At 45.1% G+C, this 14,757-nt stretch overlaps 1 protein-coding gene across 1 annotated transcript in view; it reads left to right on the forward strand.

Moving 5' to 3' along the window:
* TSNARE1 (t-SNARE domain containing 1) overlaps positions 1 to 14,757 on the forward strand; it is a 356,177-nt gene that overhangs the window by 189,412 nt on the left and 152,008 nt on the right. Inside the window, exons 6-7 of the mRNA XM_083449087.1 lie at positions 1,074 to 1,148; positions 3,059 to 3,115. Of these exons, the coding sequence (XP_083305213.1) occupies positions 1,074 to 1,148; positions 3,059 to 3,115 (132 nt within the window). The remainder of the gene's footprint in view (positions 1 to 1,073; positions 1,149 to 3,058; positions 3,116 to 14,757) is intronic.

The raw sequence follows: 14,757 nt of genomic DNA on the forward strand, positions 1-14,757 counted from the left end.
CTTCCGAGATGCTCCATGGTAGTTTCTTCAAGCTGCACAGAATGGAATTCCCTTGTGTGTGCGTTCGCTCAGGAGCTGGAAAAGGAACAAAATAATGTGGTCCAGTTGCACAATAACATCACTTCTTCACACACACACACACACACACACACACACACACTTGGCCCAGACAGGCCTATATGATGCCTCTCAATCATGGCTCAGTTTAAAGTCAGTTTAAAATACACTTGCCAATAATAATAAAAATATGAATGTTTTTGTTTATAAATTACTTCCCTGGAAGAATCTGAAAGCAATTTCACACTACATTATTATTATTATTATTATTATTATTATTATTATTATTATTATTATACCACTCCTTGTCCGAAGGATAGCTCAGTAGAGTATGAGACTCTTAATCTCAGGGTCATAGTTTTGAGCTCCAAGTTTGGGCAAAATGATTCCTGCATTGCAAGAGAGAGACTGGGATAGTTTTTTGTTTTGCTTTAAATAATCTTATAAGATGTGTGTCTTTGTTTCTTAAGTTAATCCTTTTACCTTGTTTTGTATGAATTATTTTATGTATTGTGATTTGCTGCTATTTTTACGGATTATAGATTAGTGATTATTTATTGTAATACGTGTAAACTGTCTAATTATTACTTGCCGATGTTTAATTTTAGTGTTTAGTATTGGATTCTAATGCATATTGCTTTATTTGGTATAAGTTGTTTATTTTAAAGTTGTTGTGACTTTTTATATAGGATCTGATTATTACTATTAATGTTGATGTTTTATTATTAATTTTGTGTTTGTTGGAAGCCGCCCAGAGTTGCTGGGGCAGCTCAGCCAGATGGGTGGGATATAATAATAATAATAATAATAATAATAATAATAATAGATGAATATTGGATATGGTGAATTCTGTGCCATGTTGCAGCTTCAGCCTAATATCAGCCCGGTGCTAATGTAATAAGTTTGAGGGTCAAAGGGCCTTAAGAATTTACTATCTCTGGTTAATTAGTGGCGGAAAAGCAATATCCTGTTATCTCCTAATGATGCTTGTTGATCTTCTTGTTTATCTTGTGTAGCAAGAACGACTTCAGTTGGACCGGCTGAAGAACCAGCTCTCTGATGCCATTCAGCGATATGGAACGGTGCAAAAGGTGATTATGACCCTGTATCTGGGGAAGAAATAAGCTGTGTTGGAACGGGTAGGGGGTTTCCGAGGGATCACAAGATGATAACTTTACTCAGAGAGTTAAGAGGAAGGAAACCTGCAGAAACGTCAGGACCAGAAACAAGCAGAGTGGTCTAAGAGTACCCAATATGCTTCCAAGGTAGCATATTGAAGGCCGACAGTTCAGAGGGAGGTAAAAAGGTAAAGGTAAAGGGCTGACTCTGGGGTTGCGGTGCTCATCTCGCTTTATTGACCGAGGGAGCCGGCGTACAGCTTCCGGGTCATGTGGCCAGCATGACTAAGCCGCTTCTGGCGAACCAGAGCAGCGCACGGAAACGCCGTTTACCTTCCCGCCGGAGCGGTTCCTATTTATCTACTTGCACTTTGATGTGCTTTCAAACTGCTAGGTTGGCAGGAGCTGGGACTGAGCAACAGGAGCTCACCCCATCGCGGGGATTCACAGTGCAAAGAAATGGCCAGGGATTTTAAATCTTCCTAAGCCAGGAACTTAGCCTAAAAGAACCTCCCAACTTGGCAGCAAGTTGCTGAGATTGAAAGGCGAACTCCAAGGCTAAGGCTTTGCATAGGCAGGTAGGGAGCTGCACTGATTCCCTGGCCTGCTTCATGTCACACTAAACAGTGGATTCATGCCAATGCATGGGCTGCTAAAGAGGAGGTCCTGGGTAGGTTTCAGCTCATAGTCAACTTGCTAAGCTAAGCTGGCGTTTAGCTGAATGAAGCAGAGTGGCAAAACAACATGGCCGGAGGGAGCGAAGCTGGTGAAATATCCTTTTCTAGAGCCTGCATAATCGTAAAGAGCACTCTGGCAATGAGGATCTTTTGTACATTTCCCAAATTTGGTCCCCTTTCTTAGCTCTTCATTTCCTCCACCTAACTCATCTCTGGCAACTACCTATGGATCCACCTCAACAGAGTGCTGGTCACTTTCCATTCTGCACGAACCTGTATATTACAGTAGTTCCTATTCCAATTCCTGCCAGAATTCTCCTTATTTGTTTAGGGTTGTGTCCAAGAGTGCCATTCTGCTTGCACAGAAGTCAGCAGAGATCCTCTCCCTCCTCTCCTCTTCCTTTCCCCCACAAAATCTTCTCCAGAGGGTTGAGGAACACTCCAGAGCAGTTCATGGAGTTCAGGGAGAGAAGAAGGGGACACCCCATGGCATGAGTTGAACGCTAAGTGTACACCATTGGACACAGCCATGATTGTTTACCCAATTATCACACTTTTCCTCCAATGAGCTCAAGGTGGTGTACATGATTCCCCCCTTCCTCTTTTATCATTACAACATCTCAGTGAGGTAGGCTAGTCTGAGATGATGGCTGGCTCAAGGTCAGTGGTTCTCACCTGTTGAGGCTTGAGCTGTTTTATTCCCTTCCTGATCATAAATCTGGATTGGCGTATCTGGAGAGAATGTATTCAATGACACCAGTCATTGGTGTCATCGAATACATTCTGCAATTCCTGTTCCTCTCATTCAGCCATGCATGTTCCATCAGAACCTACACAGGCGGTTTTCCACCTATATATTTATTTTTAATAAATTACAATGTGCCAAAATTATCCATTGCATATTCTCCCTCCCTGAGTGGCCTGGTTGTGTCAGGGAGCTGTTGTTGAGTGGCAAATTGCTATTTCACCACACTTGGGGCTGTCACTTTTTAAATGCATGCTTTGCTTTTGATAACCCTGTCGCCCTTGAAGTTAAAATTACTTCTGATTTCTCAAAAGGCCTACCCTTTCAAAGCACTCCCCCCTTTCCTAAATTATAGGGTTAGCTCATCCCCCAATATTCCTCTCCCCGTGTGTGTGTGTGTGTGTGCGCGCGCGCGCGTACACACATACACAAGTTTCTAATGCATGTTATTGTATTTCCAGAAAATCGCCGAGAAGTCAAAAGCTCTGCTTCCCAAGGGACAGAGTAGTAAGAAGCAGGTAAGCACAATATTTGTTCAATTCATTTTGAACCGATATGCCAACCTCTAATTTTCTTCTTGGTATCACGCACCAAAGGTTTAGCAAGGTGCAAAACATCTCGTTGGAATCCCTCCCTTCTCCTGCATTGCAAGGACTTCCAGATTTTTTTATCCCTCTCTGTATCATCTTGACCTGCAAACTAATGAAAGTGGGTGTGTGGGTGTGGATTCTTTGAACCATGGAACCTGGTGGATGGTCCTCCTAGGTCCTCCTCCAGAAGAGGCTGGGGTGAAGGCCAAATTGTTGGAGCCCACCAGCTTTAGGAAGATGGGTTGGGTCTCTTTCATGGCATTTTCAGTCGTTCTGGGTGAGCTCTGTGGGTGAAGCTGATCCCATAGGTCTCTATAGTTATAACCATGAAGTCTTTATAATTTGCAACACATAGAATAGCTGTGAACTTCAATAAGATGTGGCAATGACCACCACTTTAGGCAGATTTAACTCAGGCAGTGCAAGGCTCATACTCACCAACATTTCTCAGATGAATATAGGGACATTTCTCACCCCCCCCCACAACTGATCCTCCTTGACCCACCCACATTTTTGGTGTCCCCCCATAAAAGGAATTCCTTTCAGAAGAAGGGGGAGTGCTATCACCAATGCACCAATAGGACACAGCAAACACACCCTCCACCACCCTGAGAAAATACCAGTTTTATTTTATGTTATTCTTTGGTAGATTTACAAAAAGAAAACACACACAGCAATCAATTTTGGAAAGGGACAATATTAGACATGGATGCAAAAAGCTGCTGTTACTACTACTACTGCTTTGGGCAGCTTCCAACCAATATAAAAGCATAAGAAAGCATCAAACATAAAAAAACCTACCCTATACAGGGCTGCCTTCAGATGTCTTCTAAAAGTTGTATAGTTCTTTATTTCCTTGACATCTGAAGGGAGGGCATTCCAAAGGACAGGTGCCACTACTGAGAAGGCCCTCTGCCTGGTTCCCTGTAACCTCACTTCTCACAGTGAGGGAACCGCCAGAAGGCCCTCGGCGCTGGACCTCAGTGTCCAAGTTGAACGATGGAGATGGAGACGCTCCTTCAGGTATACTGGGCCAAGGCCATTTAGGGCTTTAAAGTTCAGCGCCAACACTTTGAATTGTGCTCAGAAACATACTGGAAGCCAGTGAAGATCTTTTAGGACCGGTGTTATATGGTTCTGGCGGCTGCTCCCAGTCACCAGTCTTGCTGCCACATTTTGTATTAGTTGTAGTTTCTGAGTCACCTTCGAAGATAGCCCCACATAGAGTGTGTTGCAATCGTCTAAGCAGGAGATGATAAATTTAGTACTTATAGTTAACATAATATAGGGTGATAATGTTTGGGCAGAGCACGGTTGAATGACATAACCTCCTGCAACATGAAGTAGATACAGCGTGTTCTGGATAGGGTAGGAATTGTAGTCCAAAAACAGACCCATAGAATAGAATAGAATTTATTATTTATACCTCGCCCATCTGGCTGGGTTTCCCCAGCCACTTTGGGTGACTTCCAACAAAGCATTAAAATACAGTAGTCTGTTAAACATTAAAAGCTTCCCTAAAAAGGGCTGCTTCAGATGTCTTCTAAAAATCTGGTAGTTGTTCTTCTCTCTGACATCTGGTGGGAGGGCGTTCTACAGGGTGGGTGCCACCACCAAGAAGGCCCTCTGCCTGGTTCCCTGTAACTTGGCTTTTCGCAGGGAGAGAACCGCCAGAAGGCCCTCAGCACTGGACCTCAGTGTCTGGGCAGAATGATGCAAATATTCTAGTTACATCCAGTCTTTATCAAGCATTTGATTTGATTTGGTTGCAGGGCGGTTATACAACAATGAGCAGAATGTTCTGTGTACATCCTGATTTGCTTACCTGGTGCTAATACATCTTTCCATTAATCATTTGCTCATTCCACACTTTTCCATGCATTTCCCCAAAAATCTGGTAGTTGTTCTTCTCTTTGACATCTGGTGGGAGGGCATTCTAAAGGGCGGGTGCCACCACCAAGAAGGCCCCCTGCCTGGTTCCCTGTAACTTGGCTTTTTGCAGGGAGAGAACCGCCAGAAGGCAGAAGGCAGAACGATGGGGGTGGAGACGCTCCTTCAGGTATACTGGGCCTTTGAGGCCGTTTAGGGATTTAAAGGTCAGCACCAACACCTTGAATTGTGCTCGGAAACCTACTAAGAGCCAATGTAGATCCATATATCCTCAGTTGCCCCTGTTAAAGGTAGCAGTGCTTCTGACTACCAGTTGCTGGAAATCACAGAAGGGGAGAGCCCTCTTATGCTTGGATCCTGCTTGCGGCGTTCCAGTTGGAAGAAAAAAATAAATACATGTGGGTTCTTTTCTGTTGAGACTTTTAAAAAAGGATTCCATCTCTGTGCCTTTATGCTTTTCCATGCATGCCCATCTGCATCCATTATCCATTCTTGATTTCCCATTTTTCCCTCTTCCTTCCTCCGCAAAGCAAAATAAAGCAAGGGAATTGAAGGCTTTGAAAGCTGCCGTTAATGCACCATTACTGTTGATTTTATTTTCTCTCGTGCACAACAGCCAGGGACTTTGCAAAGCACAGCTCCCCACAGCACCAGTAATTTTGGTGCATTGTGCATCTATTGAAGCAGTAAAGTTAACATCCTGTATAACAAATGCAAGAGTCCACATTTATTCTGAGGTGGGAGACAGCTTGCCGTTCCTTGGAGACTGTGAGCCTGAATGTCTCTCCGCCGGTGTTCATGAAATGTATTGCTTTTTCACACAATAGGAGGGGGGAACGTTGGGTTCGTTTGTGTCATAATAGGTCCCAGCTGGTCCCTGGACTGAAAAGGACCAATTGATATCGCTCGAGAGATGGACTGAAAACATATGTTGAACAGTTTGCCGTCTGCGGTGAAACTGACCTAAGTCTTGAAGTGTAAATAGACAGAGTGGCAAACAGTGTGACTCTTTGCAATCCAGGTCTTTCATCTTCCTGGGAGGCTCAAAGCATGGGAAGAGGAGACTGAAAGGAGATAGGATAGCCATCTTCAAATATCTAAAGGGCTGACACATGGGAAATGAAGCAAACCAATGGATTCAAGTTGTAAAAAAGGAGATTCTGGCTAAACAAGAGAAGGAACTTTCTGATGGTCATCTGTCGGGAATTATTTAGCTGTGATTGCTGCATGGCTGCGGGGGTTAGACTACATCAGGCATGTCCAACGGTTTGATTGCGCTCAACAGGTTGATCGCCGGTGTGTTCCAGCTCAATTGCTGGATGAAAAGCTGGAGGGGAAAGCTCAAGAACTCTTGGCAACCCTTCCCCCAAAAAGCTCAAAAACTCTTGGCAATGACAATGGGTAGATCATTGCCAGTATTTTTTATTTTATTTTTAATACTGGGGGTAGATCGCAGCCTTTGGGGAGCTGGATGTGCCTGGACTAGATGAATCTTGGGGTACCCACCAACTCCACAATCCTAGCAGCATATCTTGTTGACATCCAGTAAAGCTAAACGTTGAATGAATCCGGAAAGGTGAAATAAAGTCTTTCTTCATGTAGTGCATAGTTTAAAATGCGGAACTCCCTGTTGGGATGCGTCCAAGGAAACGGGGGCAATTGGCAGGCCCCCAGCTGGATCCAGCCCACTTGCTTGTTGCCGGGCAATCTCTAGTCCTTGGATCAGCATGTAACTGTGATTTGAGCTTCAGAAGCTGAGCACGCAAACCAGCTCCATAGGACACACTTTTTCCCTCTTAAAAACTAAGGGGGAAAGTCTGTGCGTCTTATGGAGTGAATGCAGGGGGGAGGCAGGAAAAGCCCCCAAGAGCCGTACACAAGCTTTGCGTGGCTCTTGTGGGCTTTTCCCCAGGAGGGAGAAGGGACTGACATGGCCAGTCAGTCCCTTCTCCCTCCTCATAGAAAAGCCCACAGGAGCCACGCGCTCCTTAAAGGGTGCGCGGCTCCTGTGGGCTTTTGCGGGAGGTGGGGGAATTGCCATAGCTACGCTCAGCCTCTCCAGCCAGGAGAGGCTGTGCAAGGCTAAAGAGGAAGCCAAGGCAGCAAGCGGGATGGATCGCGCTCACTCCCTTGGCTTTTTTAGCCACGCTTCTTTAGCCGCGCTGGAGAGGTTTAGCTTCCGGATGGAGAGGTTGCACAGCTATGGCAGAAGCCAAGACAGGCAGTGGGATGGATCCCGCTGGCTGTCTTGGCTTCTTTGCTCTTTGGGGCTGGGGGGGAAACCCGGGCTTCAGCCCCAAGAAGCTCTGGGAGAAGCGGACAGGCTATTTTTTTTCTTGATTTCCCTCTCTAAAAACTAGGTGTGTCTTGTGGTCCGGTGCATCCTATAGAGCAAAAAATACGGTAAACTCTTTGCAACAGAAGGGCAGATAGAGGTTGTGTAAAGCGTATTTACAGACATTTTATTCAGCATCAGGACAAATGGAAAAACATGTCTTCTCCCCTTCGTCTCCAAGCAAGCAGCATAAGCAAAAGCTATACACACAACAGAAGTTCCCAGCAAGCTGTGCTGGAATGTAAACATACATGTGACATACAACAATTCCATACATCTGTTAAGGTGGAACGGAATATCGTAACACTCCCGCCCACAGGAGGCAGCGATGGTCACCAACGTAGATGGTTTTAAAAAGAGGACGAGAGTGTTCCATAGTGCAGGGGCAATAGCAGAAAATGCCAAGGGCAGAGGATTTTAGGGACTGGGCGCCACACCAGGGAGGAATCAGGTGCCATCTGCTAGGGCTGGGCTGACACTGCTGTGTTTGTCCTGCAGACGAGGATCACAATGTGTGCGTGTGCTGTCTTCACACAGAGCAATTGTGGATTTGCTGGAGGGGTGGCAAAGGGAGAGGTGGTGACTGAGTGACTGCGATTCTCTCCGCAATCCACGTGAACTCTCCTCTTCCCTGTCTTTCAACCAAAGCTGCCTCTGCGACGGCTTTAAATCAAGGCTTTCCCCCTGCCAAAAGAGGTCACACGGTTACCGGAGAAATAAATGGGAAGCCTCATCCGGCCTGTCATCTCATTTCGACGTGAAATGCAGCATTATTTTAATACCCACAGAGATGGATTATGGAAGGGGAGGGAAATTGCATTCTCCTAAACCTTCTTTGGCGATGGCATTTGTAACATGATTAAAGGTGAGCACTGCCAGGCCTGCTTCCCCTCCTGTCTCTTCCTCTTGCTTCCTCCACCCCAGAAAAAAAAAATCTGAAAGGAGGTAATAATAATAATAATAATAATAATAATAATAATAATAATAATAATAATTTATTATTTATACCCCACCCATCTGGCTGAGTTTTCCCAGCCACTCTGGGCGGCTTCCAACAGAATATTAAAATACAGTGGTACCTCACATTACAGACACTTCAGGTTACAGACACTTCAGGTTACAGACGCTTCAGGTTACAGACTCCGCTAACCCAGAAATAGTACCTCGGGTTAAGAACTTTGCTTCAGGATGAGAACAGAAATCATGCAGTGGCGGCACGGCAGCAGTGGGAGGCCCCATTAGCCAAAGTGGTGCTTCAGGTTAAGAACAGTTTCAGGTTAAGAACAGACCTCCGGAACAAATTAAGTTCTTAGCCTGAGGTACCACTGTACAATTGTCTATCAAACATTAAAAGCTTCCCTAAAGCCTTCAGATGTCTTCTGAAAGTCTGGTAGTTGTTTATATCTTTGACATCTGGTGGGAGGGTGTACCACAGGGCGGGGGCCACTACCGAGAAGGCCCTCTGCCTGGTTCCCTGTAACTTGGCTTCTTGCAGCTAAGGTAACCCCTTAGGCTGCAGAAGGGAACATAGCGGCCTCAGAGAAAGGGCATGGACGCTGCCAGATGCAATCGCAGAGATGGAAGGGTTATCTAGTGCAACCCCCAGAAATGCAAAGATCACAGCTAAGGATCCCGGCAGATGGTCACCCAACCTCTTCTTTGAAACCTATGAGGAAGGAGAGTGGGGGAAGCCACAGCTCTTGGGATATGTGTGTGTTTGGACTACAGTTCCCATTATCCTTGGTCTTTGACCATGCTGGTTGGAGAGTGATGGGAAGGAGCTGCAGTTCAGCAACATCAGAAAGTCTGTTGGCTCCCTGTGCATTTCCGAACCATATATTCATGGTCTGAAAAGAGATGGTCAGGCCTGTGGCCATGCAGAGCCGAGTCCGTCCCATCAGATGTCAAGGAAATAAACAACTATCCGACTTTCAGAAGACCTCTGAAGGCAGCACTGCTTAGGGAAGTTTGAAGTTTTATTCTGTTTTTAATGTTCTGTTGGAAGCCGCCCAGAGCGAGGTATAAATACTACTACTACTATCATCATCATCATCATCATCATCATCATCATCCCACCTTTGTAGACACCGACCTCCCACATTCAGGACTCAAGAACTGTAAGTCACCCCGCATATTTGGGTGCCTAGAGTCCCCCCCGCCACTGCCTTCTCCTGCCTTGTTCTTTTTAATGCTTCATTACCATTTCTTCCTGCTGCTCATTTCCCTTGCCTTCATTTCTAGCTCTCCAACTCCCAGAGCACCCCGCCCCTGGCATAAACCCACCGGAGAAAGATCTAACTTTGCACAGATTCCCCTTTAATCACCGTTTAACTTGTTAAAACGGAATCTCGCCAGAAGTAAAGTTCCCCAACCTCTCGAGAGCTCCCTGGACATCATTTGAATTCCAATTAACTGTAGCCAAGAGAAATCTGCAGAAGGGAAAATATCCACTACAAGCAGGAAATCACGTTATCTTCTGGTTGCCCCCGCCTCATTTCCCCCTCTCCTCTTTAAAGGTCTCTCCTCCCTCCCTCTCTCTCTCTCCCCTCCCCAAGTATCAGAGCTTAGTGGTTTGGAGGGAATCCCCTGTTATGTAAGTGTGCATTAACAGGAACAGAAAACAGGCTGATTCCTTATTTAGATGGAGGGGATGACACAGCTCATATTTCATTTTGAGGTAGGAGGACTCTAAAACAGAAGATGATCTGTTTTGAAAACACCGAAGATCCTGGGTTCAGATCGCAACGTATATTCAAAACAAAAAACTACGACAATTTGTTGTTGACAAAGGACAGCTGGGCATATATTGTTGTTGTTTAGTCGTTTAATCATGTCCGACTCTTAGTGACCCCCTGGACCAAAGCATGCCAGGCCCTCCTGTTCTCCACTGCCTCCCGCAGTTTTGTCAAACTCATATTCGTAGCTTCGAGAACACTGTCCAACTATCTCATCCTCTGTCATCCCCTTCTCCTTGTGCCCTCCATCTTTCCCAGCATCAGGGTCTTTTCCAGGGAGTCTTCTCTTCTCATGAGGTGGCCAAAGTCTTGGAGCCTCAGCTTCAGGATATGTCCTTCCAGTGAGCACTCGGGGCTGATTTCCTTCAGAATGGATATAGGTTTGACCTTCTTGCAATCCATGGGACTCTCAAGAGTCTCCTCCAGCACCAGAATTCAAAAGCATCAATTCTTCAGCGATCAGCCTTCTTTATGGTCCAGCTCTCACTTCCATACATCACTACTGGGAAAACCATAGCTTTAAATATACGGACCTTTGTTGGCAAGGTGATAGCTGGACATATAGAGGGCCCCATTACCTTCAGTAGCTTAGGGCCTCGTCAAACCTAAATCCGGACCTGTTCACGACGATCTCTATGTCAGGAGTGCTCTGATGGTGTTTCCTGCTTGGCAGGGGGTTGGACTCGATGGCCCTTGTGGTCTCTTCCAACTCTATGATTCTATGATTCTATGATTCTACTCCTACTTCTGTCTTCCTTCTCATTCTCCTTTTCCCCAAATCTCTCTTTCTCCTCCTCCTCTTGTGTTGGGGTTCTTCCAAAGATAAGATTCAGGAGCACAGAACAATTAAGAAGACTCCTGTGACATATGTTTTCCCCTCGCTTTTTTTTATATATACACAGCGCACAAAGTAATCTCTTGCATTTCTGCCTGTAACCATCCTATTAATGCTTCAATTGCTCTTATTGACATAATGATACCTTTTTTCTTTTTCTTTTTTGGTGAGGCTAACAATGTAAATATGCTGGAGGAACAGCCAGGGAGCGGAGATAAGACGATTCTGGCGCCCAGGGGATGCACACGAGATGGGGAGTAATAGGAGAGCATTATGCATTTTGCTCATCAACAGTTTTTCAATAAAAGACGATTTCAAAATTGAAGCGTCTTTCAGCATATTAAACCTGGAGCTGGGAAGCAAATTGGAAATAGCAGGCAGGCTACCCTTGGTGGGTTCTTATTAGGGATGTTTTCTGTAGCAATCAACTATATGAAACTTGGTTTGATTAGAGGGGAGGGAAATGGGGGAAAGTGAGGATGCCTTATAATAAGTTGTTGGTATTTTTTACCTGAGAAAGATTTAGGAGCAAACTATTGTAGGAGGGAGAAGGCTTGTAGCTTGGTGTTGGGGTCTATGCTTGGGATGCAGAAGGTCCCAGGTCGAATCCTGAGCATCTTTGGGTAGGAGAGCTGTGGAGAGCTGCTGCTAGTGTAGACAATGCTGAACTAGATCAGGCATGGGCAAACTCGGCCCTCCAGATGTTTTGGGACTACAATTCCCATCATCCCTGTCCACTGGTCCTGTTAGCTAGGGATCATGGAAGTTGTAGTCCCAAAACATCTGGAGGGCCAAGTTTGCCCATGCCTGAACTAGTTAAACTAGTGGTTTGACTTGGTATAAGGCTGCTTTCTATATGCCTGGGCTTGAGTTAAGAAGGGATGCCAGCCTATATTTTTTTGTAAGGTTTCTGCAGTTGTAAAGGTGATAAGGGTTCTGCCTGCTGCATAGGGTTGCCAAATTAGTTCTGTCTATTTTTTTACCCCAATATACACTTATTAGCATGTTTGTATGCCACTGTTCCCTCATAGATGGCATTCAAGGCCACTAAACGCAAGTCAAACACGAGTCAAACAATCATCATAAAAGCATGAAACAGCAGGGAGGGAAACGCCAGCAAAATGCTAAATTGCATCTTCAGGAACAGCTGGAACAGATTGCATGAATTGAGACAAGCCTAGCAGCCAAGGTGCCAAGCGGAAGCAATCGCCAGGTGATCAACAGTCCAATCCAAGGCATTTTTTTAATGACTTTAAAGCGAACTTATGCCAAATGAAATAATGTCAAAGAATCTATTTACAATACATTACACACTGGAATCAGCAGATAATAACTTAACAGACGTTCACCCTCTGCAATTGCAATATTATTATGATTATTTCTTCCTCCTCCTCCTCTTCTTTTATAACAAGGTAAAGATGTACCTCTATTTATTTTCCTTTTGCAACCCCCTCTTCCCTTATGGCTTTCAAATGCGAAATGATTCACAGTCAGGACCACAGCCCTATGCACACTTACTTGAGAGTAAGCGTTGCTTAATGGTGGAACTTACCTCTGAGTAAAGAATGCTTTGTATGCATTTGCTTTTTCCATTGTCTAACATTGCCTAGTTGTTAGATGGCATCTGTAACCATGAATGCCAGTTTAGAAAACCCTACCTGTGAGAAAAATCACAGCCACCCTTTTGCTTCTAAGTGCCCCAAATATGCACCCCAGTCTTTGGCAAAGCAGATAGGTGGGTTAACTAAATGGGAAGTGTTAGCACAGGGTAGGGAACCCATGGTCCACCAGGTGTTGCTGAACTCCAGCTCCCATCATCCCTGTTCATTGGCCATGCTGGCAGGGGCTGATGGGAGTTGGAGTCCAGCGACATCTGGAGGTGCCTGCAGGTTCTCCATCCTTGCTTTGCTAGATCTCCAAGAAGGTCCCTATTTCTGGCCCTGTTGACACCATCCAGTTGAGAATGTGTGTGTCTCTCTTTCTTCAAAGGATGCAGTAGTAAGGGTGTCTTTCCTCTTTACTCACCCAGCAAGTTTAGTTTTGAGGAAAATATTTATTAGGAGGACATCTCCACCCAGGGATGGAGAAAGCTCATGCAAGCAATCAGCCCTGGTTAACTTGAGTATGAAAGAGTCCTTGTCTCTGATGTAGCTCTCAGTCCTCCATTGTTAACGGAGAAAATCTGAGGGCTCCCTTGGACAAAAAACAAGGACACCAGCCAGGAATACCAGAGCCAAACAGCAGCCATTAGGCTTGGTCTTTATTGAAGACTGTCGTGACAGGACTCCAACCTGCCACCAGGTGAAACAAGATGGAAGCTCCGAACAAAAGAGAACCCAAACTTTTATTAGCTGCTAATCCCCTTGTTACACCCCCCAAAAACTACATCATGGTTACATCATGGTTACATCATGAAAGGGGAGGTCTGGTGGCAGTAATCTGAGCATCCTGTCCCATGTCCCATGGTTGCCCTTGACCTCCATCAAACACCCATCAAGTTGATCACACCCTTTTGTCTTCATCTGGGTTTGTTATTTCTGGAATGGCTACCTGTCTGGCACTCAGGTATCAGGATGCCAGGAATGATCACTCAGGCAGAGGGGCTGCTGAGTAGCTGAGCTCACATGTCTATATGAATTTCTAAAGTTTTCCCAGTGAGCCAGTACATAGATACATTGATCAGTGAATTTTTACATATGGTATCGTGCAGCAAAGGCCCTTTGAATAGATAGGAAGAAACTGTGATGAAGTGTTTTGTGGGGACAAGTCACAAAAGTCACAAAAGTCACAAAGGTGATTGTGCTGATTTTGGTAGTGGGCTGCATGTGCATGATATCTCCTAGAGGGGCAACCCCTCCCGACCTATACATAAATTCCTGCAACACCATCAAATAATCAATCACCGTGTACGTTCCTACCCTTTAACCACACATTAGAAGAATGTATCAGACATTCCGATGTCCGGGTCATCACCCTGAGGATGAACAGAGACGGGAGGAATCTATCAAAGTTTCAAGGTTCTGTGATTTTAAAGTTGGCAAAGGGATATCACAAGTTGGACCTTGTATTGGAAGTTGGAGGTATTGGGTGTGGAGACACCCAGGACTCGATGAACCATTGGCCTGATCCTGAAGCATCTTCTTATGTTGTTAGTTCAGGGAAGATATAAGATGCTCAAAGTGGGCGAGCGAAAATAACACCAATTCCAGAGCTAGGAGACATAAGAAGCTAGAATGAAGATGCTAAATTTATGTAGCCTTGGGAGGAGGGTTTTTGCAGGGAAGTGATTGCACTCTCTATAAATACCTTCAAGGTGACAATAGACATGAAGAATGGGTAATTTATTTACAGCACTGGGTGACATGATATCCGTCAATATGGCCGAAAGCGGAGGATGGGGACATTTAGAGTTGAGATCAGGCCGGCGTTTAGCGTTAGGACGCCCTGGGCATCAGGATAGATCCCCCAGGGGGCATGATCAAGGAGCGCAATCTCCCCTGAAGCTCCATAGCGGAGACCCATCAGTGGAAATAAGGTCAGCTTAATAACCCCATGCCCGTGAAATATAAGCCAATTGTGATTTCAAATTATCTCCTGAGCCCCTGGTGCCAACAAATAAACCCTTATTTCAATGTTTCCCAAGAGAGCATTTAGATTACAGACAACTATACTGCAGTACACAACTTCCAAGCGGAATAATCAATACGAATTATAGGACGGGCACATTTTTCAAAGTCAGAAAGTGAATCCCAGTGTTGCTCCGTAGCTCCCGCTT

The sequence above is a fragment of the Podarcis tiliguerta genome (assembly GCF_965153285.1).
Source record: "Podarcis tiliguerta genome assembly, chromosome: 7".
In the NCBI taxonomy this organism is placed as follows: Eukaryota; Metazoa; Chordata; class Lepidosauria; order Squamata; family Lacertidae; genus Podarcis; species Podarcis tiliguerta.